This window comes from Antennarius striatus, chromosome 16 (genome assembly GCF_040054535.1).
Source record: "Antennarius striatus isolate MH-2024 chromosome 16, ASM4005453v1, whole genome shotgun sequence".
Taxonomy (NCBI): Eukaryota; Metazoa; Chordata; class Actinopteri; order Lophiiformes; family Antennariidae; genus Antennarius; species Antennarius striatus.
The window spans coordinates 5,986,837-6,013,314 of record NC_090791.1 but is presented as its reverse complement, the minus strand read 5'-3'; the positions used below and the strand labels follow the sequence as shown (position 1 = coordinate 6,013,314).

The window sequence follows — 26,478 nt, the reverse complement described above, 5'->3', positions numbered from 1 at the left end:
TGTCTGATACAGAACCTGACAAAAGGAAACTGCATTTAGTAGAACACAGGAAAGACACATGTGTTCGATATATTAAACCAGTAAAACACACACACACACACACACACACACACACACACACACACACACACACACACACACACACACACACACACACACACACACACACACACACACACACACACCCTCTAGCTGTTGACTGTCAGCGCTCTGAATGCATCCATGTCCTCATCACATCCAATTTCCTCCATCTGAACCAAGATTGTCTCTCATTTAATTTGACTCCATCCCATTTTCAGAGCTGTTCTGGTCACAATGACCTCCATGCCCCCCCCCCATCAGGGCAAACTTCCAATTACTACAATTTGATGTGTGCATCAGGTGGCTTGTTTTTTGTTTTTAATCACTTATTTTCTGCGCTGTAAAAGCTTCCCTCGTTCTGTTTGTCCTGTTTGACCTGTCAAAACACCCACTTTCTCTGCCTCCTCATTACATGAACAACATGAAAAACGATGATGTTGACTAAAAAAAAAAATTCATAATGTGGTGTCATTATTTTCCACCTGGTTACTCCTACCATGTTTTTGTACTGCATCCCTCTGGAGTGTCCCAGAAGCAGGGCTTCAGTACCACAGGAAGTGATAGGGAACGCCAACAAGAAATGACTCCCATTGGACCGAGCCTGGCACCTTGAGTCTCCCAGAGTCACAGCAGCCACCGGAACGGACAAACTCTGGAGGAGATATTTTATGTACATGTAAAATCAAAACTGAATACAGTCTGAAAACTCCACTGGTGAACAAGCAGCGGCTGTGCATTATGGGTTGTTACGGAATGAGGTGAAGACCTGCAGGATGTGTAGGTCCATCGCCACGTTGAGGCGGCCGTCGTCACACCGCACTGAGAAACTCTCCCGGCCTCCTGCTGTCCGGCCTCCGCCGTGCAGCCACTGCCTGAGCCTATCCTCCTCCACCCAGGGAGGGGTCGCATCCTGAGGATTCATCACCGCGGTAACGTCTAGATCCCGCCCCGTCCCGCCCCCAGCCAGCCAGATCACAAAACGATTGGCCAGGTCTGCCTCGGTGTATGAGGTCACCTTGGTGTAGCCATTCTCTCTGGCCCAGATGAGGATGTCAGACAGGGTGGAGAGGTCAGAGTTCAGGGTGCTTGAAACACTCAAGCCAGGCTCCGGTGGGTATGGCGGGGACACACTGTTGGAGGACTAGGGGGAGAGAGGGTAATAAAGTCAGCTGAGGAGACACAGAAGATCAAACAGGTCAGATTAGCAATGTTTCATCTTCAATCAATCATTATTTAAACACGGAGAAGCTGAAGAGGAGTGAGAATGTGGTGGTTGCCACATCTGAGTGACTGTAATCCTAAATACACACCCACTCGCTCCACATGAACCTCCATGAACCACACGAGAGGATGTAACTAGAGACGGAACCCTGTATCCTGAAGAGTCAGGAGGGCTGGAGCTCTCACATGGACAGAGATGTGACCCCGGACGCCGTGGGCTGTAATAGCCCAGCTGACCGGCACCGGGCTGCTGAGAATCAGAACCATCTTCTGGCTCATTGAGTTGTTCACCAGCGGAACCAGAGAGACGATCACCTCCACCTGTAGAGAGCTGAAGAGGACAGAGAGAGGAAAATGAACTCTATCAGGACGACAGCCGCTAAATCTTTCCAGGAGTTTCAGAAGTGGCGTGTACTGACCCGCACAGGCCGGATCCGGCAGCGTGGAGCTTGATCACATGGACTTCAGGAGTGGCGCCACCTGCTGGTGGACTGGCACAGCCTTGTAGGTCCTGCTGCTGCAGGTCAGAGGCCATGTAGTTGTGAGAGACAAACATGGACTGCAGATGGCACTCATCTGGCATTTGTGGATCTGGAAGATATCAGTCATCCGATCATACGAGACGGATTGGTAACTGTTATGATAAAGCAGCATTCACTACCATCACTACCATCGTCATCGTCATGGAAACAAACACAAAAGACAAAGTACTTCTCGAAATATCCAGCTTTTACTGAATTAAATCATTTCACTCCCCATTTTAATTTGCAGCTATTTCTATAAATTCCTGGAGTGTACGTCTCACCCTCTCCTTGTGAGATGTACACTCTGTTGCCGCGTGTCGTGTGCGTCAGGGAGGACAGGTTGCCGTGGTGCTTGAGAGCCCAGCGATGCAGCTCATGTGGTCGGAAGGGCAGCCGGTGCAGCATGTGGACATGCAGACGAAGGCTGTTGGAACACACGCTGGAGTTTGAAGACAGCTAACGGACATAAAGAAGATAAAAACAGGGAAGACGTTGAGTTAAATGTACACTCCATCAGGTCTGAGCTGGTGGTAGTAACGGTGATGTGACATCACACAGGTGATGGCAGACTGGGACACGCTGACCTGCACCAGCACTGGGAGGTTGGGGGGTAGTCGCTCAGCCTCCAGCCACCAGCTGACTGGAAGCCTGGAGCTGAGCAGCAGGTGGAGCGGTCTGGGAGGGGTGGACGGAGACAACGGCTTGATCAGAACCGTCACCTGCAGACAGAAGAAGAGTCTTCCTCTAAAGTTCTGGCTACACTAGATCTGAGATCCAAACATTCTCAGTCCAGGATTGTCCCAACCTGAGACCTCGTTACCTTGTTTTCTGGGACGTTAGTTGCTGTTCCCACGGCGATGACGTGAGTTTCCTTGTTTCCTCGTTCTCTAGAAGCGCAGCCCGGACCAGCCTCAAACCTCTCAAGTAGACCCTGAACCGGGTGTAGAGGACCCACCGGACCCACAGCAGAACATGGGGCCTCCACACTATGAGCTGGGGAGGAACACAAGATGCATCACGTGAGGGTGTGAAAAAAAGATACAGGAAGTAAATAACAATTTAGATGACGCAATTTTCAGGTTCATTCAGAATTGATAAAGACCTTTGAATCAGCTTTATTGAACAGGTTCGTGCACAAACAGGGACTTTTACTCTTGAGCAGAGGAAACAACACCCGTGCAACTTCTGATGTCTTCACAACACAATTATTTTTGTGCTTCTAAAAATAAATGACAAGCAACATTAACAAGTCAGAACGATGTTCTTACATGATGTACTCCTCCAGAGCAAAAGGAGAGAGAAAACAGTTATTCCAACTGAGGACAGTGAAGGCATCATGAAGGTTCCACTTCCAGATTTATTACGATGATTCGCCGTGCACCATCCTAGTGAACAGAAACACAATCACACACACAGAAAATATCAAATACACAACGTACTCTGGGCCTTTGTTTTCTTATGATTATAAAATGAGTTTTTGGACTGATGGTCCAATAAAACAAATTCTTTAAAACCATTTTATAGATATTAACTTATAAACAAGACAAAAAAGGGGCAGTTTCTGAGAGAAGAAATACTCAAGATAAATCATAATCCTGACAGAATGAATCACATATAATTCATAATTATTAGAAAGGGAATTAAAGTAAAATCTAAGTAGAAGGAAAGAGATTGTCCATCAAAATGAAATCAAGAATAAAACATGATGTACTGTAACTTTATAGAAGTTCATTTTATATGATAAAATAAAAACATCACCGTGTACAATTTAAAAAAATCTTCTGAGCATTTGAAGATTAAAAACAAATAAAAGTATTTTAAGCTGAGATCTACAAATATTTCATCTACGGCACTAAAGTACAATAGAATAACTCAAGTCTTTCAGGCAAACCCACTGAAATGAACCGACTGTTAGGAGATGCTGGAATTAGTATTAGTTAGTATTGTTATTTACTGGAAGAGTATATTATTCCCCAGCCTCTATTTGTCTGTTCAGAGTTAATCTCATTCTGTCTCCGGACTGAATTTGAGAATGAAAGTCGAAGCTCACCTGCAGCAGAGCATCGGTCGGACTTCACTCAGCACACGGCCCCCTCATCTTCTTCCTCATCTCAAACCACACACACGATACTTAATTTATGACCATCAGGTGAGGTAATAAATTCATGTCACACAGCAAGGGGAGAGTGAAGTTAAGACCCCTCCCCCCTGATGGGCAGTGGGAAGGGCTCTGGGATGCTGTGAAAGAGTGGAGAAAGGGATGATGATGGAGGAAGAGGAGGTTTTAAAAAGGTCCCCGAGCCTCGACGGCAGCAGTGAGAGGGAGAGGGGCGGTGGGAGGGATGGGGGAGGAGAAGGGAAGGCCTGAGGGTCTTGACTGATAGGTGAAATGTTGGGGGTGGGGTAAGAGGGTAAGACACGGGTTTAGATATTGATTTTCTTATCTGAGTTTCTTAATGAGAAATGAAAGTGAAATTAAAAGTTCTGCGACCGCTTATTTTCAGCCGAGTCGTGAGGGTTTTGAAGATCTTGTTTCGATGGAATACTGTGAATATTATTGTTGATGTCTAAACATGACACAGCTGTAGCATGTGAAGAACCTGTCGTTCATGGGGACTGGCAAGAATATTTAATATGGTTGGTGCGTATTGGAACTTTTAGAGGAAATGCATCCATTCATGACATTTTGCTTTTCAAACAATAATAAGCAGAAAAATGACTTTTTAAAATTTCACTTCCTCTTCCTCATGAGGTCAGATTGATCTTTTCATTCTTCGATAATTTGATCTGCTTTCATTTTCACCTCATCTGTTTGTTTGTTGCATTGGCCAAGAAATTATATTAGAAATTCGGTTACAGTTGATAAATATGAACCTTACAGATGTAAAATTCCACCCTATTACTTTTTGGGAATTTCAATTATTTTTTTTTCTCCAGCAGGTCATACATTATTCACCTACATGTCCAGTTTCATTTCAACTAATAATTTCAAGAATGTTTGACCAGATTTCATTTTAGGACAGCAAGAATAACACCAGCTGGGACCCGACGGGCCCAGCAGTGGTCTCCATTCAGAAAAACTTTTCAAATGAGAGACGGAAGATATTTGTACCAAATTACTGCAAAGCTAGCCAGACATTGTAGCCCTCATGTTTATGTCTGACCTGACAAATCCATCAGAAGTTTCTGATTGGTGGACATCAGCTAATATAAAATCCCTGACTCTGTAGACATGCATCCCATCCATACACAAACAGAAATAAAAGGAAATCTGTCGTATGAATGTTTGTGAAACTACTAGTAACATCTTCTAATACTTTCTCATACAAGATTTTATAGATGTTCAGACAGACAGGTGAACGGGAATGTCTGGTGGCAACACATTTAATAGAGAGATGCTCCACCAAATGTGAGTCTGGAGTGTTTAGAGTTCTGGTGTGACTTCAACTTCTCCACACGGACGGCTCTGATAAACTGATAGGACAACCCGTATTTGTTTCACATCTTTACTGAGTCACAAATCCAACACACTTTACCAGCCTACAGAGGAGGAAACACAGACGGAGAACCAAAACTACAAATCAAAACATTTATAAAAGCGTTTAGTCACTGAAAAATGATTGTAGTCGAAAATACGCGTAGTACCAAAAGATGGTGGGAAGAGGATGATGAAGAGGTGTCCCGTGTGAAGAGCACAGAAACATAAACCTAGAAGCTGGAATCCACACCTCCCTCCCTGCTCTTCAGCAGCCAGCAGAGCTCATCTAACATCAGCAGATGTTTGTGTGTCGTCTGGCTCCCTCAGGTGTTCCTTTATATGATTGACAGCCGATGTGGATCCAGTCATGACTAAGGCGAGGACATCGTACACAGGGAAACACACCTAGCAGCAAAAAACAGTCGACACGGATGGACAAGAAACGAGAACGCGAGACGGGAGAGACAGACGGATTCCTCTCGGGAGAATCACTTTTCTTTCACTGTGTAGATTTTGTAGGATGATTCTTCTTTTGCTTTGCCAGGCTGAGATCAGGATCCATCATATTGTTTTACATTTGTTACATCATGTGGATTATTTTACCTTGCCGTCACTGCGTTTCTTCTCTTCTAAAACGTCACAGTGTCACAGATTTACTGACCTCTAGAGGCGAGTAGATGCATGACATTGTGTGAACAAGTCATGTGATCAGACTCAGCTGATCCCTGATTCAACAACTATTACTTCATCCAATCCCTGGACACAGGACCAGAGAGAAAAAGGACCTCCTCTTGTCACCAGTGTTCATGTACGGGACAGACTGTCAGCCTTCACCTCTCAGTCTCATCTCAGAGTCTGTGGCTGGCAGTGTGCAGCTAAAAACCCCGTGGCCCCGGACCCTAGCAGAGGTCAGAGACATAGTCAAAATCCTTGAAGTAGTCCTGCTCCTTGTGGGTGAGGGTGCGGCGCTCGCGGGGCGGTGTCAGGGCGGGACGCTCAGCTGTGAACTCCACGTCAAAGTTGCTAACGTCTTCTTTTCCTCCGATGGTTGGGACAAAGGGTGACGGGACTTTCCTCTGAAGGAGAGCCGTCCAGTCCGTACCCTGCAAGATACTCACATTTAGCTTTTAATCAGTGAGATCTCAGAAACGTAAAGACTGGAGAAACTCACCCTGAAGAACGGCTGCTTCTTCACGTCTTCAGCATCCTTTTCTCCAGAGCCCAGACGTCTTTCAGGATTCCTTCTCAACAACTAGAGGCCAAACAAAACAAAGACTTTTTAATACTCCTTTGTTGCCTTCAACTACAAATATATATTTATATCAACAGTAAAGCTTGAATGTGCAGAGCATTACGGCAAGAATAAAAAGGAGTGGAGGAGGACTGTACCCGTCTCATGATGCCGATGGCTTCAGTGGAAAGGAAGCGGGGGTAGCGAACTTCATCATTCACAATGCTGTCAAAAACCTCCTCCTCATCGTCACCTGGAAACGGAGACTGAAAGAAACCGACGCAGGTTGATTTGCATCGCATTACTAAAAGATATCACATTCACAAGAATGAGACGGATGGACAGAAGGAAAGAAGTAAGGAATCCGCCCACAACAGAGATATAAAAACGGAGATCTTACCTCGCCGACCAACATCTCGTAAACGAGCACCCCGAGGCCCCACCAGTCCACGGCTCTGGTGTATGACGTGTCTGTCAGAACCTCAGGCGCCAGAAACTCAGGCGTCCCACAGAAAGTGCTGGTCCTGTCCCCGTAACCCATGCCTCAGCCAGAGAAGAGGGGTAAGGGAAAAGAGGAAGAGTTGAGGAGGGAAGACAGAAATTTATTAATTAGAGGTTGGATGAGAGTTGTTGATACCTAAACTTCCTGTGGATGTGCGGACATTCACCTTCTTTACAGAGTCCGAAGTCTGCTATCTTCACGAAGCCCTCTGTGTCGAGCAGCAGGTTGTCCAACTTCAGATCTCTGACAGATGACAGTGGATCGATGTCAAACAGAGAGTGGACAGCATGTTCAGTGTGAGGCGGGTCGAAGAGAAGACTACCCAAACACTCACCGATACACAATCTTATGGTCGTGGAGGAACTGCAATCCCAGCACCACACAGGCTGAGTAGAACCTGTTAAATAAACAACAGGGAGTAAGATTTAACACACTCTGCTCCACCAATCACTGACGACTAGATGTCGAACATGGAATCCTTGTCGTTGACTCACACGGCGCGTGGCTCAGAAAAGACGTCGGCGTGTATGTGCATCATGAGGTCTCCTCCTGCTGTGTACTCCATGACAAAACACACATGTTCTGGCGTCTGGAAACACGCAAACAGGTTGACCAGGAAAGGGTGGTGGGAGCCGTTGACGGTCTCAAAGATTCGCTTCTCACACATGAGACTGGTGACAGACGGCAGGGAGGAAGGGGAGGTGTGTGTGAAACAGAAATACTACATCACATGTGGTCATGGGGGGAATTTAAAAGAAAATATTGTCACCTTTCTACTTCATCCCTCGCAACAATATCTCCCTTCTTCAGGGCTTTGATGGCGAACTGACTGCCTGTCCTTTTGTACTCCGACAGCAACACCTGAGAAGATTCATATTTTATTCATTCATATTTCGTCAACATCTTTGTCAACACTGAGAGCAGCAGTTTGAGTCCAACTGTTGACTTACATACAGGAAACTTCCTACTTTAAAAAGGGGTCATAACAATATTGTTTAATTTTCTAAAAAGGCTTGGTAATTTCCTAACTGCACACACTTGCTCATTTTTTATTAAACTAAACTGCTGAGGATTAATCCGAATTATCTGCTCTGTTGAATATCTGGTACATCAGAATTGTCCCAGAGCTTCATGGGTAGTAATAATTAAATAGCAGAGATCTTGACAGTGGAACAAGATATATCATAATTTAAAAAAATTAAAAAAAAAAAATGTATATATATATATAGGGAAAATAATCAGGTTTACATCATTTCACTCAACTTTAAGTCTGTCCACCATAAATACTGGACTCTTAAAATCACTAGAAAACCAGTCTTAGCACATAATATCATGTTATTGTACAATAAGCAAGAAAACATGTAATCATATTAAAATAAAACCTGGAAGATGTCCTGATTTCTAAAAAAGCAACAAAAAAACTACACAACGCAGACTCGACTACACAACGGTAAAAGAGAACAAGAGGGGGAGACGAGTGTTGGAGATGTGCGAACGCAGCGGTGCTGCTCGGTGAGCTTGTGGCAGAAAGCGGAACTGCAGGACAATGATTGAATAAGGCGGCGCATGTTTGTTTGTATCTCGGAACATTCGTAAGTCGAATGTTCGTAAGTTGAGGACTACCTACTGTATATGTTATCACGAGGGGGAGACAGATCTGTCTTTTATTTGCATTGCAGTTTTTTTTAGTTTGACTACCTTTCCAAAGTGGCCTCTGCCGAGGACGGCGATCAGCTTGAAGTCATGCAGGGAGAGCGGGTCTCTGCTGGGTCTGAAAGAGACAGGTGGGAACAATGTAACGGGATTATTAAACGACCCTGACACGACAGCGATGCCTTTAAAGCCGTGACACACGCTGCCATCTACGCTAATGTTAACTTGGCTTTAAAATATGGTGTGAAAAAAGAGGTTACAGCACAGGAGCAGATTGTGTGTGGGGAGTGTTTCTGGTGTCAAGCTGCGTCGGCCATACTGCAGGAATACGTGCTCTGGAGTGGTTTCTATGTCGGTGTGTGTAGCAGAGAGGTTGTGTGTCCCTGTGGCTTTGTGCACCTGCTGGAAGAGTTCTGGGACAACGGTCTGGTTGGTTCCTTGTGAGCGGGGACATCCGGTGTTGACGGTGATTCAATGACCGGCGTCTGTTCCTGTGAAACCCCCGAGAGAAGAAGGGGAACACCAGTAAATAGAGAGAAAATGACAGAGTGGGAGTAAGCGAGAGAAAAAGGGGAGAAGATGATTGCTGACATCCGTAACGTCTTTCAGTCACAGCAAACCAAACTCTGGTTGGCAGATCTCCTGCCGGCCGACGGCCTCACTCCTCCCCTCTCCCCATCTATCCTCACTGGTAATTAGTTGTCCAAAAACATCAGAGTAATTAATCCCATAATACATCAACACACCATCTGCTGCTGGCCCTCAATGATTCTCTATGCACTTGTCTAATGCAGCTGCTCAAAATGCAAATTATAGCACGGTATTGCCAAAACAAGACACGGAAATTCTTCAATGTCTGTTTATGAATTCAGAAATTAACACGAAAAATCATTATGATAAAATCTTCTGGTCTCTGGTAATTTAACAGTTATTAAGATAACTAAAGATTATTGTTGGATTTTTAACAATTAAAACACTCAGCCCATTTATATTATCATCATTATTTTCATTATTATTATTATAATCATATTATTATTATTATTACTATTGATGCTATGTAAAAGAGAAGTAATTTGGAATTTAAAAATGTAATTATCTCTCATGTGACAAGTAATAACTGTCTATTTTGGGAGTAGATAAATAATGAATTAAGTGGGAATCACAATTAAATTATCTCAAAGTCTATTGTTAATAAAATCCAGGAGGTATGTAGAGGTATAGGAAAAACCTGTTGCTCACTTATCATGGTCTGTTTATCATGGTTCACTCATGTCTATACGAATAATATTTAATTTTTTTCTACTTCACTGCTTTGCTGGGGTTGACTGTCGTCTGTTTCACCATACCTGAGTTCCTTCCTCTCTCTGAAGTCCATCATCTCTCTATGACCTCTCTTCATCCCGCTCTCCCACATTATTGTCCTCTACAGATCATGTTCCTCACATTCTAACTACAAGACTAACATGAATGTTAAATTAAATCCCCCCACAATCCAATTATGTCTTATTAGAACTGTCAGAGTTTTTAGCAGTCCGTGTCTGCTTCTGTCTAATCCCTGCACTGCTCTGTCTTAGATTTCCCTGCAGTCGTCTATGACTAGCACACCGTTCCCATGCTGCAGGAAGGAGGTCAGCAGGATAGTAACATGATAGAGTAAAGATGGCCATCTTTATCCGGCTGATGCCCCCCCTGTTTGGCTTGTCTTTCCCCCTCACTCACCAAGGGAACGGCTGCATCCACCACATCCCTCCTGATTTCAGCTTTGGGAGGTAGGTCGCTGTCCAGGTTTAGCTTCTCCACGGAGATTTCTCTGCAGGGTGCATGATTAAAAAAATAAAGTGATGCTGTAACTGACTGCTGTTGAGGAAGGAGTGTTTTCTGTGTGTATTTGGGTAGTCATGTGTTTCATACCTGGTGCTGTGAGTGAGTGTGTTGCTTGTGAAACTGGGAGTGTAAGCAGGAGTGTTGCTTCCACTAGGGATGGCGTTCCTTAGCAGGCGGACCCAGGTAGCAATGTCAACATTCATCTGACGCGCACGCAGAAAGGCTTTACCTGAAACACAGTAGAACTGTAAGAATCTGTCTAGCATGTAGGAAAAGGAGGCCAAGCATCATTCATCTTAAGTGCAACATCTTAGCGTTAAGACTCGCTGGTTTTAATGGTTTGACACCGCTGAACTGAACCAAGTTTTATTTTCTGCAGATTTTTATTATCTAGAAAATTTTGCTCTTCATCTGTAGCAACAGATGAAGAGTAAAATCAACATGTCTTTAAAGACAGCCATGTGTTTAAACCACACTCTGACCCAATACATATGGGCCCCCTCCAATATAGTAGAGAAGCATGATTGACGCATCCCTAGGTTTAATTATAAATTCAACTATTTATTTAAACAATCTTCACTTTCAGTCATTTCTAAGGCAAACTCCCATGAAGTTCAGTTCAATCCTAGAACTAGTGTATGAAAACAGCTGCATAATGTCTGCTTGGCTCTGATGCATTGTAGGATTCACAGCGACAGCTTGAACCATATGAACTTATAGCAAGGATATTTCTGCCTGCTTCTATTTAAATAACTCTCTAATCCCTCCCCTATAAGGTTCCTAACTGAGTTCAAAATGCAGCCCTTTACGGCCACAGGGGAGCTCCAGTCATCTGAGGTGTACAGCATGTACTTGAACATACCGTGCTGTTTTGAGAAGACTTTCTTCTGCCTCTGGAGCCTTCGACCTCGCTCTATCACTGGGTTGAAGAAAGTCACCTGAAACGAGAGCAAAATGTTGGAAGACCATCCTGAAACTGAGATGCAGTTTCTCTGGAGTATCCCCATATGTTTGCACATCTCACCATGTAAATACAGGCTATAGCAGCAGATTGATTAACTCAAAGATATTCAGACGGGTGCAGCTTAAAGTCTCTCTACTATGTACAACTGTTATATTTATACTGTTGTAAATATAACTGTATAAATATTATATTGCAAGTTTCTGGTCTTGTGGTTGCTACTCTGCTGTTCGTCACCTCAGCCAGCAGCAGCCCCTGAGGCTCCAGCTCCAGCTGGACTCTGTGTCTTTGGTTGTCCAGGAACTCTTCCAGCTTCAGGTACTTCAGAGCACACAGGGAGCGGTAATCTCTCCAGTACACTGCAATCTCCATCTCCCTGGACTGACACACAACACACACACACACACACACACCAGCGATACATCACTGATGGCTGAGCCAACATCACCTTTTATTATTTAAAAACTGTAAGTCTGCAATTCTAAGTTTTATTTCATGAAATAAAACCCCAAAATTTGGGGCTTGGAATTCATGGTCAGGAGGTGTTTTCACCCCCCCCCCGAGTCTGATCAGTGTTCAGCAGCAGGATAACTGACTGGTCTTCTATGTCTTACTCTCTCCAGCTCTACAGTGAAGGTCTGGTCCCAGGCCTGCTCTCCAACTGTTTTCCACACTGTCTGGCCCACCACTGCGTTCTCCAGCTTCAACACCACGCTCACCTCCGCTGTAAAAACACACACAGGAGCTACTTTTCTTTTTGAACAAATACTGACCAGTGCCATCCTTTCGTTTTCTGAGGAGGAATATGTGAAGGATGACGAAAAAATTATTTTTTTTACAAACACACAACTATTAATGATAAATATATATATCAAAAGATTTGTTCAAAAGAAGATATAAAAGTCTTACAGGACAGCTCCTCATTCTTGCTAGGGATCTTGAGGCTCATGCTGCTGGTGCTGCGACTGTAGAGGCCGCTCAGTTTGAAGGAGGAGCGTCCATCTCCTGGGGAGTGAGAGGGGAGGGCCACTTGGGTACCTCTGCTCCGACCTGGGACCACCTCCAGCAGCCCAACACAGCCCAGAAGATGAACCTGAAGAGTGCCTGGAATGGAAGGAAAGAGCATCTGAATAATGATCTTGACAGAAACCCTGCGCCAGCCATGATCCCTAACCGTTATGTCCACCTGTGAGCGGCGATGGCTTGCTGAGGGTGCTGTATTGGTTGTGAACATAGGGAGTACTGTGGCGGGAGCTGAAGGCCGAGGAGGAGGCCAGCACCAGCTCCTCCTTGATTAAACAGGCCTTGGGATGATCCTCAGGGAGCTCCAGCAGCCTCTGCTCCAGAGAGCACCTCAGCAGGTCCAGACGCTGGGACGACTCGCTCAGCCCACACTGAGCCTGCAGACACCAGGAAGCGTTTTCACTCCAGGGTTTTGTTGTTCTTGCTTGTTTTCTATGTAAAAATGTTTTGATCTTGGAACAACTTAGATTAAATCCTGACCTCAGCCATGGCCTTCTTGTCCTGAACCTTTCCTGCACCCAGTAGTCGCAGCATATTCTTGGCTCCCTCCGCCATGGCGTGCTCTACTCGGTAGTGATGCCACAGCTCCTCCACACGTAGCTCCACCCCACACATGTCCGGCTTACCTGGGACACAGTGTCAGGTTTAGTCAACCTACATGTGAATTAGAGGCTGTGCACCAACGTGTACAGACAAATAAAAGAGTTGAGATTGAATCAGAGTTGGAAACTCAGTCCAAAAGGTGCTGGACAAGCATCAAGATGTATTAATAGTTTAAAATGCCGGATTTGGGATTAAAAGCAGAGGGAATGAATCAAAGGGGTACAGAAGTTCACCAGAATCTATTTCATAATTAAGTCGTGTGATCCTTGTCTGTTTAAAATGATAGACTGTGGGTAGCTGAAGGACTGAATACACAGCATGTTAGTAACAGGAAGAGAAGACGGAACCAAAACAGACATGATCCTAAATCTGATCCAGAATCATTGCTTCTCTTTCTGCTGTTGAAGATTTTTTTCCCCCTTCCCTAAAAACACCCTCTCTCATCTCAGTCTTCCTTCCTTCCACCCATCTGAGTCAGTCCTTTCAGCCTCACACTCTTCCTGGCCCCCTGCATCTGTCCTGCCTACTCTTTAACCTCTAGTAAATGAGGCATGGCTTTTAGTTGTTGGGCAACATCAAGGGGATGCAGGAACATCAATAAGGCTCTATCCTGAGTGAGTGAGAGGTCTGTAATGGGCAGTGTGTGTGAGTGTGTGTGTGTTTCTCTATCCGTGTGTGTGCATACATGTGTGTGTTTGACTGGAAGACCTTACACTGTGAAGTTCTGAAGAAAGAATTGATCCATTACTACCCACATCATAAAATATGCAGTGTTTATCAGCTGAAAGAGTGACAGGTGGGATGAAAGAGGAACTGAACGATAAGAGCAAGGATTAAAAGCAAAAGCGTGCTGGCTACATTGATTGTCCTCCGACTGCTCCGTGGCCTGCATGGCCTTTCGGATCTGCATGCGGATTATGTCGATTTTTGTCTTGCTGTCCTGCAGCATTTGTTGAGCCGTCTGCAGAAGCTTTTTGTCCTGTGGAGAGGTAAGAGTAAAGGTCAACAGACTGCATATTACGGAACGGTGAAGTAGACGGAGCGATTGAGAGAGCTGATGGCTGAATACCTTTGTGCCTCCATTGGCATAGATTGGGATCATGTTCTCTGCTCCCTGTTTGACCTTTAGCTCAATGTTCAGCTGTCGCTCCAGAGCCGCGATGCGGTGTTGGCTGGCAGACATCCGATTGACCGATCCCGGAGACTTGGGGGCATCTGGGCAAGAAGAATGTTGGGATTACACGAGTCTAGATTACATTTGGATGTAGATTTTAAAACGTCATTCAACATCTGGTAGAATGAAAACCATTCAAAGAGCTTTTATATTTATTTTCTGTCTCTGAGGAAGTCATTGCTTTCAGTTCCTACCAGCCGTATGACAATATCACACACACACACACACACACACACACACACACACACACACACACACACACACACACACACACACACACACACACACACACACACACACACACAAAACATTTTCATTTTTTGTTTTACTTCTTTTCTCCAGTAATTCAGATGCAAGCTTAAAAAACACTTTCCCCATTGGTTTGTCATGAATATTAGAATCAAATCAGACAATAAACTAGTCACACTGTGTGAAGCACGAGTGAAAAAGATAATGTGATAGGTATGTTTAGCTACGACAGCAGCGTCGGTTCTACAACTGCCAAGAAAACAATCATTTGGTCCTGAAGCGCCTGCAGAAACTTTGGTCCCTACTATCTCTAATCCTCTGATGTTTCCTCTGGCGACACCAGCAGGGTGATATTTTTGGTTTTCATGACTCATGACTCAGCAAAGTTGAACTGAATCCCCTCTCGGTGGGTAAGAAACTAGAAAGCCACTTCTCCTTGGTAGACGCCGTACCTTTGTCGTCGTCAGTGCCTTTCACCACGATGTAGGCGTCCAGCTCCTGCAGCTGACTATGGAGGGACTCTAGCTTGCGCTTGGAGCTACGGAGTTGCGAGTCCACCTGCTGGGCGTTCCTCTTGTCGGTGGTGGCCCGGCGCAAATTCTCTGCCCCCTCCTTGATCTTCAGCTCCTTGCGGATCTCCCTACGGATCCTCTCGCGGTGCTCATCCAGGCGCTGCTGCACGCTGGAGTCGGAGAAGTCGGAGTTTTGGTCCAGACCGAGCTGCTGGAGCACAGACAGCCCACCTGGATCACTCTGATGATGAAGGAAAGGATGAGAATAGGTGGTTAAGGAGAGGCTCACAAGGAGAAGGGTGCAGATGGTTATTGAATAAAGAAGATCTGCTTCAAAAAGTGATGCATCCTGCTAAAAACTGCTGAACTGAGGACACGAGAGTCGTTCTGCCCAGTTCAGATGCAGCGGATCACTGGGGGCTGAAGAGGTGTGAAACATCCAGCAAATAAAAACCTGCTGAGCTGAAATAATGAGAAAACATCACAACAATAGCAGGACTCCAGTGTGTAAAGACCAGAGTGTTAACATCAACAGCACTAACCAGATTACAGCAAATAAGAACAGACTAAAATCAAGCAAACAGTCACTTCTGCTTCTGGACAGACTACCGGTAGACGATGGGGGGGTATAGGTCTAAGAATGGGACGCACTGCAGGGTTGTAAAGGTAATCACACTAATAGTGTTTGCTTTTTATACATAAACACACACCCCATACACTGAGGTGCTGAAGGCCTTCCACCCCACCATGCAGCAGCCATCCAGCTCGGCATATCTGATTACAACTTCTCAGATCTCGGTGTCCGTCCAGCTCCCAGCAGGCTGGGGCTGCAGCTCTGCTGGCATTAAGGCCGTAATCCATCAGTAACACAATACACAACGGGGAGGCACGGCCCCAGCAGAACACCACGGCACGGGCCGAGTCTTTGTCGAACTCAATAGCTGCTTTAATCTATTGATGTGTCGTTACGCAACTCTGAAGTAAACGGGCGTGTTTCACAACCTAGATTAGGAAGAATCGCTTATTTTTTATTTTCACACACACAAGAGATGCCGACACACACATTTACACATCGTAACGTGGCTCTGATGTGTTCGAAGTGACTCTCAGAGCCAGCAGCAGCGGGCCACGATCGCTCAAAGCAGAAGAGAAAGCAGAGGCAGTAACACAACATGAGAGACAGGAAGGGAGAATTTGGACTGTGACGCACTCCTGTTCCAAACAATACGACTTATACCAGGGCGTTTTAGAACAAAGAGCCTCGGGATTGAGGTGTACCACAGCTGGCAGAGCGGAGCGATTTGCTGTCAAAGGTTTTTTACAGAACAGGAACAAGGGCGCAGACGGAGAATAGTAGTGACATAGTCATGGATGGAAATAAACGGCGGCCATGTTGAAGCCAGCTCTGGTCACAGTTGCCTACCAAAGACTCTGCCTCGCTCTGTTCAGTCTGTATTGGGGCGTCAACCAGCTGATCCTGAGTCAGGTCCTCTGGTACACCCTCATCGGCCATCGTTGGGCCTCCTTATGGCTTCTCTGTGGGGCCCCCGGCCCTATCTTCTGCCTCACACACCAATCAGGCAACAGCAAGTGCTACTCCTGATCCTCCCAATCCAGGATATCCTTCCCGCCAGGAATCGAAAGCCAGTTCTAAAACCGGAGCGAGTGATCGAGGCGGAGGAGAGGAAGACAGAACAGCTCGGACTGAACCCCACCTCGCCGCTTCCTGTTCTGCTCTCTGCCAGTTAGAGACTGAGGCGTCAAGCACTTTGTGCAGACTCACACTCACGCTGGTGTGGTTTCGTAAGTGAGAGAGCTCACAGCCACTCAGCTTCCTGCTACCGGGGCTCCGAAGCTGAGCCACTGGATATTACAACAGATTGTGGTCGTGTTAAATGGACTGTCAGACCATGCTAATGTTTGCGCATGCATATTAAACACAACCAGTGAATACAGGTTCATCCCGTAAGGTGAACAAGGTCAGAACGTTCACTATGAAGCGTTAGATAGAGCGTCTAATGAAATGGACTTGACACGAAAGGGGAATCTTTGCTTTACACTGAAAATTGCTTATCTTGTAGCATCTGTGTGTGTTAACACCACTTCATGTGGAGATCACACTACACACACACACACACACACACACACACACACACACACACACACACGTAGAGATGAACATTCTTTTGGAAGCTGACTTCACGGTTAAAGCTGTAGATCCACTGATCGCAGTTCCTTGAGCCGCTCCTGTCGACCCCATCGCTGTCTGACTTCTGTCCTCTTCCCTTTGGATCGAGACACACGGGGTCATACTTTCGTCTGACTCAGACACTCAGCTGCGAGAGGTCACTGACCTTCGCAGCTCTCAGTGTGTGGCAGATGGCCATCTTTGGCTCCCGGTCTCTGAAGTCGTACACAAAGCTGACACAGAAGTGTCACATTCAGAGAACCACATTTAGCTCTGCCTCTGCGCTAAAATGGAAAAGAAGTTGACAAGGAATTAAATGTATGCAGAAGCCGTTTCTGTTTTACAGATGTTCTTATTCTCGTAGATTGGACCCGACCTGCAACACACGCTGTGCAGTTTTGTCCTTAAACATCCTAATTTCTACCCACGCTGCTTCGAGACCCGAAACGTCTCAAACTGATTCCACGCTGAATAAAAACTGAATGAAGTTCCAATTCTTCATGACTGATCCATAAACGACGTCTGCTTTGTCATCGCCCCACCTGCTCAGGCTTTAACATCAATATAAACTGTAGATTAGATCCAACTAATATCATTGTTTATCAATATGATGGAGGAACATTGTTTTCCTCAAACACACTATATTAATATCATTCATATAATTACATGTTTAGATACTTCTGCTAATGTGCCACCTTGTTTCCAACCCAATGATGGATCATTCAGTGCTGCTGAATGACATTCAGGTTAGATTCTTTGTGGTCGTAATATTCACTATATAGAAATTTTTCCCCCCTTAGCTGCTAAATGCTTGGTTATGTAGAAGTGTGTGTCTGCAGGTCGTCTGTGGGAGCTGAAGACGACACATGGGAGCTACAACAAAAGTTTGTTTATAAAGGGGTCATCTGAAGATGATGGTGTGTGTGTGTGTGTGTGTGTGTGTGTTTGTTTGTGTGTCACAAATTAACAACACTAGTACTAACTATTGTGAACTGTTGGGCGAAAGCAAAAAGATTTTAGTCAAGAAGTCAGATTATTTTTAATGGTGACCTTCATCACTTATCAATCCGTGCGTGCATATGTTAAGAATTAAAGTTCTTCCAAGGCAAAACCCACTCAGATGATGAACTCAAATTGTAACCGTGGAAACAGACATTAAAATAACAACATAATATCTAATAGCTTAAGGTACCGCTTCAGTGCTGTTTATTAAAAGTTCCATGAAAAAAGAAACACTATGGAGTTACGCTCCGGACAGGAAATGTGATGAACCCACAGACGGAGGCCGTCCACTCAGTTCACGGTGGAGGATAACATAGCGATGGAAACCAAATGGATAATCTAAATGAAACACTGACGGAGAAAAGGCTTGAGCACATGGATGCATTAACACTCATACGGTACGTGCATTCACTCACACACAACTAATGGGATGTAATGAATAAAACAGCACGGTAAGACAGTGTCAGCTGGAGGAGAGCACTAACAGGAGGAAATCTTTATGTCCACACAGCAGTTCAGAGCGACGTCTGCATAAAACACAGAGTTAACTTCAGGACACGCTCACACACAGCGAGAAGCAACAAAACCAAGTATCTGAGGACGGGCGCCAATCTCACCGTGGAGGGAGGGGTCGAACATCTGACTGACTGAGCATAATTTCAGCTAAATGCCAGTTCCTATTCAACGGGGGTCAATGTTAAAATGGGCTCAACTACTGCATTGTGGGTAATGTAGTTTTTGGTCAAAGCACACTTCTGACCTATTTTTGGACACTCTGACCTTTTATGCTCTCGCGGGCCACATAAAATGATATGGTGGGCCACATTTGGTCCCCAAGCCTTGAGTTTGACACATGTGCTATACATCATCATTGTTTGTTGACACACAGTGGTGAATTTTCAGTAGTGACCATTCTTAAAATTTAAATCAGACTTTGCTGTGGCATGAAAAAGAAGAATCGGTCAGTGTTAGAAGGTGGGATATCTTTGAATCCTGAACCTTCTTATATTAATTCTGTGAAGCACAAAAATCACCAGAACGACACATTCCCAGCAGACATGTGGCTTCACATTATGATTTCAATTCTGGGCCTCTATGAATGAGTTAACAGCTTACAAAATGTACCTTGGACTGAGTATTTATGCCTGTTAATCCCTAAAATCCCTCATATTCCAGGGAGATTCTGCTGCCAAATCTGTTTTTGTGCAACATGAGCATACAATAAGTATGTCAACTGCACGACCAAAGACATCACATGAATCAGAAGCGAGATTCTTCTCTCCGTCAGGATAAACAGAAGACTTGTACAGAAGGCGAAGTGGGAAAAACGCTTGTGTTTCGGTGCGCATCTGCTCGTGTGCTGTGGTCGTGTCTGCTCAGCAGCATGAATGGCATCTTTATGAAAAGGTCGAGCTCCTTAAGGGAACTCGCTAAATGCTTATGTGCTTGTGTTCCCAGCTTTGTCCATTGTGAACTCTGCAGCAACAAACAGCGGCTCTGTTCGAGATCTTGAGGAATAAGGCTGCATAAAACCTTGATGAGAAAATCTCTCTGGTCCACAGACTTAAATCACTCCTGTCATGTGTACAAGGAGCTGCTTGAGAAACATGACAATTGTAAGGAAACAAAAAAAGTGATGTGAAAAAAGAATTTGTTTTACCCCAAAAGTTCCTAAAACTGTGCATCTGGTGTAATAGAGCAAAAAAAGAGAGAGCCTGAATAGAGCAGCCAAAAGGGAAAAAGGTCCTTGGAGTTGAATCCAACAGACCTAACTCACTTTTTCCCATAATGCACCATTGAGCAACACCTGCATGTAAAAAAAAGGCCGCAAAACATAGTTGTTGACCTACAACAGTCAACCTGCATAAGGGTTTCAGTCAGAGGAGAACTAATGAGGCACTCCATGGGTTTGCAGTCATACTGTAGCTGCTTTAAATGTCATACTAAGATTATTAAATATGTAGAGTTAAAAATAATAGAGGAAAAGTATTAAAAAAAACTACATAAGGTATCATAGAAAAAAATGGGACAAGTGTGAAATGGCGATATGAAAATAGGGTGAAAGAAAGCACGTTATGTTGAACTGGAGACAAATCATTTCTGCTTACTGCAAACTGAAGAGAAATCGACAACATGACTCCAGCCGTCTGTGCTACATCTTGACAGGCGGCTGAAAAGAGAGGACTAGAGTCTGATGAAGTTGTCTGATGCCTTCTTTGTGTTTTGCGTGAGGGTTGCAGTGTTGTGTGACAGAATCACGATGCCTGATGTGGGGATTTTCTGCAGCTGTTGAGGCAAATCAGGGTCCGCATTAACAGAACATCCCACACTTCATCCTTCTCACACAAAGAGAGTCAAAAGATGGCATCATGGGAGCCACGCCGCTGCTTGATTTTCATTTTTGTAGGTGCTCAGAAGCAGAAACCTAATCATGCACACGGTGTTAATAGAGCATCAGAAAAAGAGGGAGTCCCTTTCCAGCAGAGAGGTGAGAAGACAAAACGTGCTGCCCTGAACGTTCACGCTCTAAACATAGACTTTCCTGTGTCGCATTCAGACGTGACTGTTCCATAATTCAGCATCTCACAGCAATCCGACAGTTCAAAACATGAATAAGATGCATGAAGCATTAGCATATCCCCCCCCCCCAACGCCGAGAACAAATCCAAACTCAGATGTTGTGTCAATCATGTCTGGAGGTCCTTGGAAGGATTTACCACAGAATCAGGCTCATGCATTTAAACCCGTGGTCATTGGGTTTGTCTCTCTGAACACGCTGTTGGACAGGTGCTTAACTCAACATGTTTGCTTCCCCAGTCACCTCCAGCGGTCAGAGGGGGAACACGGAGTGGAAAGAGCCCTGCTATGTAATGGAATGGTTGAGCAGGCATGACGGTAATGGACATGGAAAGCAGATTAAAAATGATTATGGCAGAAGGGCTGGGGGGGGGGGGGATGAGAGCTCCATTCTATAATGCAGATGATTATCTTATCCCTCTTTATGGATGCTGTTGATTACGATAGCGTGCCACTCATAAACGCAGGGCGAGCAGAGGAAAACACACGGCGTAAACGTTTAGATCTGTGTTGTTTTAATCATATAAAAGGTTAATAAACATGAGGATGAGTTTTCATGGTCAGCAGTGAATTAGCTGTTTTTGTTACGATTTTTTTTCCAGCTGATAATTAGTGCATATTTATTAAAGAAGGAATATTCATGGAGAGATGGCACCTAGTGTAAAGTGTGGTTTGTTATTGTGGTGTGGAAACAAATGAAATTTCTACCCAGTGGCCACATCGTATGACTGAATCCCAGAGGTTGGTTTCATTCTATTTCTTTAGGAAATTCACATCAGTTCCACTTAGTTTAGTAAATGTTCGCATGCCTACATGCCAAACTGAGCAGATCTCTAGTAAATGTGAAAAGAATGTTTTGATTGAGCCGTTTTTCTGTTGTGGAAACGTTCGTTAGAGACACAACTAAAAAAAAAGAAAAAAAGAAACAGTAACGGGAGGAGCAGCACACGTTTGTCAAATAAAATGTGTGTGTTCACACAATACGTTTTCTTGTCTGGCTCCTCTATGGACTTTCCCGCCCATCTTTGCTTCATCCTATTCATTCAGAACAATTTATGCTCCTCCAGTTACGTGTCTTATAATCTCTTTTGCATTGTTGAAATAACACCATTGTTGGAATAACTCAGCCTGAGAGACTTTAATAATAATAAAAACAAAACAAAACAATGACTGCAGTTTGGGTTACATCCTGAAAGGATGACTTGATGTCTTTCCCCCGTCGAGGGGGTAATGACAGTCGTTTTTCTTCCCCGTCTTGTCTGTTTTCTCGGCCTCTGGGCCGACAGAACAGACAGTCCTGTGTTGAGAGCTGCGTCGCTGCATCGAGGCCGAGCTCCCATGAAGCCTCAGGTCCGCACCCCCTTAAACCCAACACCGCCATCACAGCACAACACGCAGGCTATCACATGTCCCCAACATGTTGGAAGGATAACTCATCTCATGTGCCTCAGGTTAAACCACAATCAGATCACATGACACAGGTTCTTCTTTCTCTGTGCTTCAGTTTCTCGGCTTTCCTGTCCATAAAAGGCAAAATGGACAAAACAATAACGTATAAAAGTTTATTTTAGTTTGTAGCAGCTCAAATTCCAAGAAGAAGAAATCAAAAACCGCGCAACGGGAAAGGAAAATTGTGTTTTTGATGCTGCTATAATAAACATCGCTACTCTTTTGTTGTAGATTGCTGGCACATGAGCAAAAGAAGAATAAAAATAATCATGCAGTGGACGTGTTGCCCTGCAGTAGGTCTGATGGGGGGGTGTGTGTGTAGAAGGGTCTTTGGTGCACTACTATGAAACATCTGCATAAAAACAGTGCCAGAAACAACCAGCAATGTACACAAAGTGTTATCTACAGCGGTTCCTACAGTTTTAAATGATTTATTTTTTAAATCAGAACATTTCCACATGGGCTCTACCTTATTATTCCTGATTTTGTTTGGTGCTTCTATGTCAGTTAAGTGACAAATAAAGAGCAGACATCACATCACTGGCGTTACCGAACTGCTCTAACAACCAATCAATGGTGAAAGCATGGCTCCAGACTGGATCCCTCACTTGGTGATCACTGAGTCATACCAAGGGGAACATTTCCAGATTCAATCGGCGACACGTTCTCTAAAACTAACACCGGTTCTCTAAATCTTCCTTCTCAGCAACACATTCTTCAATCCTGTAATACTACAATCCCTTAAGGGCCAAAAACACTCATGCAACTATCTTTAGGTGGAATGCAGAAAGAATTGGACTAGCAGTTTTGTTTTAACCATCGCTGCTTTCTCCGCTATCTTGAATTATTTTATTTTCTTACTTCTTATGATCTGGTATCGCTGAAAACTAATCCTCTGAAAGCCCGGTGGAGCGACAACAGCTGGTGCTCAGACTGGTCAGCTGAACGGAAGGGGCATTTTTTTCCCCTCTTCATTGGCATTTCAGATATGAGAATTTCCCACGGGCACTATCAGGGAACGCTTGATTGCGCCCCATTGAGGACCCAACACTCATCAGGTTTATTGACAAACGCCATTAAGACGTTCCATCACCGGGTCACAGCACTTCTGTCATCCTAGTGGCGTGTCTGATAGACAGATTTCTGCAGACGGTGTAATTATGGATTCAGGAAGGGGGGGGTGGGTGGATGTTGGGGAAGGGGGGAGTTTGTATGTCTGTGACTGAGGGCGCTAATGCTACGCTCTTACGGGGTCAGAGACACGGGGGCGGGCCACAGTCTCCTAATCCTATTATCTATAACTGTGGCAGCTGGAGACACACATCATGGCGAGTGTCATGCGGGACATGGTTGTGTGTTATGACACACTGGGGGACCTTCAACACAACATGCCTGTAGCGTGTCCACGCTCCAAAGTCTGCAGATGCCATTAAAGGAACGGATGAAGTTGCCTCCACTCTGGTGTGATCAATAAAAAAGTCATTTGGTCAGAGGCTGGATGAGCTGCGTTTGCTCCTCACGACTGAGTGAAGGAGCAGCGGCTCCTATTGCACAAGTAAAACAGATAATAACTAGAGGAAACCAACACAAATAAAGAATTCATGAGAGGGTGGTCACAAAGTGTACAGCTACCTTGATGCGTATGTGTATTAGTTCAGGGCTGAGCTCCTATCCTCAGCTGGAGGTTTGATTCATATCCCTTAAAATCATCTGATGGAGACGAAGGAGCAGCGTTAATGCAGGAGAGAATGAAGGAAAACACACACTTCACACTCCTTCTGAGTAACATTTTTCCTCTCCGGGTCCGGCAGCAGTGACCTCCAGCAGTGACCTCCAGCAGGAATAAAAGGAAGTCAGCGATGGAGCCGGTTCAATCACACACGGCCACGACTCGTCCACTCTGACGGGTTCAGCCCATCATCATTACCAGCTTGGCCCCTTGATCTCAATCCGCCAGTGTTTACCGCCCCTCTGTTGGCCTGCAGCCGTTACCATGACTGAACCACTGTTATTTTCACAAAGAGAGGCGGTTTTCATCAGCAGAAAAACGGCTCCAATGAAGAACGGGCCGTCTTCGAGGTGTTACAGATTCAATAATGAGGCCATTAAGGCAGTCAGGAAGTGTCATCAACACAGCAGAGAAGAAGATATCTGCAGGAAATTGAGCTGCACAAGACACATGAGCCATTGTAGTTCCATTTTAGGATTATTAATAATGAAAATTGGTCAAAAATGTTTGATTTACTTCGAGAGTAGAACTCGTCTGCTGACATAACAATAAATGTACAAAAAAAAATTAAACAAACAATATGCATCACAAACCGGTTCACGGTTTTGAAGTTGTGAGCGATGAGCTGTCGTCAAACCTGAACTCAACCTGTAAATTTTTAACGTTTCCCTCCGCTACTTCCTGTGCGTGCAGAACGAACACCAGTGGAAGTGTAACACAAGCCCTTCCGGCTCGTAAGACCCAACACCACAATGCCTTCCATGACTCCCGCCTGACTCGCCCTGAGGGCAGCTACTGGGCCACGAACAGGAAATCATTGCATTTAATTTGAGGAAATCTGATCTGCACAATGGTTTTAAAGAAGCACTGGATGGTGTATTTTTAACTGTTGGTTTTGAGTAGTTTTCTTCAACATCTACATTTGACACCAAAACAATTCTAAACAGCTATTTTGAGCTATAAATTTTAACATTTTGCATCACCAAATCTGTCACATTATTTGGATCCAGGTCAGATGCTGACATGTCATGTGCCATCTTTGTCCAAAATAATCAAATGTCCTTTAGTTTTAAAATTATTACTTAATTTTAAAATGTGTGCTCTAACTCCTAATAAAATTAAATTATAGAGGCTTGTTCTGAGTTGTCATTTGAGTATTTCTACCCTGTGGATTTTTACTTTTACTGATGTAAAGGATGCGAGAGCTTCTTCAGCATCTTCTTGCACTTGATGGAAACACCACCACCACACCTTATATATATATATATATATATATATATATATATATATATATATATATATATATATATATATATTTTTTTTTTTTTAATAATGTATTTATTATAATTGCATGCTAAAACCTGTAGACCATGTGTGAAGAGTAATGACCAGGGTCAACACTCGTTCTCCTGCACAGGCACAATGTGTGACAGCGTGAAGAAATGTAAAAACATTCCAGTCAACACTTTAATCCCCAAAGGAGTTAACTTTTCAAGTACGTACTTCAGCTATTGATTGATGATATAAGCATATTAATGACTTTGGCGAACACATAATGATTGGTGGGTGGGAAGCATAGGGCTACAGTCATAAATAAAGCAATCTTCTCCATGTCTAGATGTTTACAAAATGAATTCTTTAACCACATGTTGCTTAATGTTGTGTATTTGGTGTGGGGAATTCAAAGGCATTTATCACACATGGATAGGTTTAACGAAAGGAGCTATTAAGGTGCATCATGGGAGCTGTAGGATTTCTTTTTTTGTAATTTGACCCAATCTTGGTCAATGAGATTGTCCCTGCAGCTTCAACAAGTGCAATGCTGCCTAGTTGGAATAACCTTTTACAAAAAAACACACTGAAAAATTAATTTGCACATATCTTCTCCAACCATCCACAGATACTAGAATGAATGAAAGGACTGGGAGCTCTTATGCCAGTATTCACGTTGATACAATAATGATCACAATGGGTAAAGTTAAAAGTTAGTAAACTCACTTGCAGGTCGTTATTATTGGCCATCATGGTCAGAGCTTCCAGCCAATTGGAAGTTTCTTCTCTTCACCTTTGATCACTTTGCAGACGTCAAAACATGGTGGGAATTAACAGCTGAAGTCATCCAGTGGAGGAACAGTCCAGGGATGGATGGCCTGCTCAATCAAAAACCCCAGTAGCCCCAGCGACCACGTAGTTGGATGTGCCGAGGTGCAAATAAAAAGGTTAGCATTGTGACATTTGGAGGCGCGACGGAGACGCAGGTGGGCAGAGGAGAGAGGAGGAGACTATCACCTCCTGGCCGCAGGATGTCAACTCCGGGACTCCGATCCGCAACATGCCGTGTTCGTCTGAGTGTAGCTGCTGCTCCGGGATGTCCTCTCATCCTCAAGGAGGAAAACTGCGAGAAAACCCTGCAGGATCACCACCACACTCCACGCCGAACTGAGGCCATCTTTCCTGCACTCAGTCTCTGATCCACGGACGGCTGAGAACCGGTGAC

The 26,478-nt window shown here is 44.4% G+C and overlaps 2 protein-coding genes across 4 annotated transcripts in view; both read right to left on the bottom strand.

Moving 5' to 3' along the window:
* engl (endoglin, like) overlaps positions 1 to 5,597 on the bottom strand; it is an 8,941-nt gene extending 3,344 nt beyond the window's left edge. The window contains exons 1-8 of the mRNA XM_068336320.1: positions 5,555 to 5,597; positions 2,647 to 2,819; positions 2,411 to 2,545; positions 2,108 to 2,282; positions 1,722 to 1,893; positions 1,489 to 1,633; positions 848 to 1,222; positions 578 to 733 (exon numbers count right to left, since the gene is read on the bottom strand). Coding sequence (XP_068192421.1) covers positions 578 to 733; positions 848 to 1,222; positions 1,489 to 1,633; positions 1,722 to 1,893; positions 2,108 to 2,282; positions 2,411 to 2,545; positions 2,647 to 2,819; positions 5,555 to 5,597 — 1,374 coding nt within the window. The remainder of the gene's footprint in view (positions 1 to 577; positions 734 to 847; positions 1,223 to 1,488; positions 1,634 to 1,721; positions 1,894 to 2,107; positions 2,283 to 2,410; positions 2,546 to 2,646; positions 2,820 to 5,554) is intronic.
* On the bottom strand, positions 5,325 to 26,478 carry LOC137609753 (serine/threonine-protein kinase N2-like). Of its 3 annotated transcripts, XM_068337016.1 has the most exons (23): positions 26,271 to 26,478; positions 25,980 to 26,131; positions 14,977 to 15,277; positions 14,171 to 14,316; positions 13,960 to 14,080; positions 12,979 to 13,124; positions 12,662 to 12,875; positions 12,385 to 12,579; positions 12,090 to 12,199; positions 11,713 to 11,856; positions 11,377 to 11,452; positions 10,602 to 10,743; positions 10,410 to 10,500; positions 9,090 to 9,181; positions 8,736 to 8,808; positions 7,807 to 7,898; positions 7,532 to 7,708; positions 7,372 to 7,434; positions 7,204 to 7,280; positions 6,936 to 7,078; positions 6,694 to 6,801; positions 6,476 to 6,556; positions 5,325 to 6,407 (listed from the first exon to the last, which is right to left on the bottom strand). In XM_068337016.1, exons 2-23 carry the CDS (start codon positions 26,004 to 26,006, stop codon positions 6,204 to 6,206), a joined length of 2,823 nt encoding a protein of 940 aa, XP_068193117.1. In that variant the 5' UTR covers positions 26,007 to 26,131; positions 26,271 to 26,478; the 3' UTR covers positions 5,325 to 6,203. The 3 variants fall into 3 exon arrangements, with proteins under 3 accessions (XP_068193117.1, XP_068193116.1, XP_068193115.1); XM_068337015.1 differs by lacking the exons at positions 25,980 to 26,131; positions 26,271 to 26,478 and adding an exon at positions 16,460 to 16,872 and having other exon boundaries at positions 9,090 to 9,175; XM_068337014.1 differs by lacking the exons at positions 25,980 to 26,131; positions 26,271 to 26,478 and adding an exon at positions 16,460 to 16,871.

Excerpts from the sequence above, each read along its gene's own strand:
- LOC137609753 (XM_068337014.1), bottom strand. The coding sequence starts at position 16,549 with ATGGCCGATGAGGGTGTACCAGAGGACCTGACTCAGGATCAGCTGGTT. Across the intron at positions 13,125-13,959 it reads GCAGTCGGAGGACAATCAAT|GTAAGCCGGACATGTGTGGG; the intron begins GTAGCCAGCACG and ends ACTGTGTCCCAG. Across the intron at positions 7,709-7,806 it reads GCGAGGGATGAAGTAGAAAG|TCTCATGTGTGAGAAGCGAA; the intron begins GTGACAATATTT and ends GTCTGTCACCAG.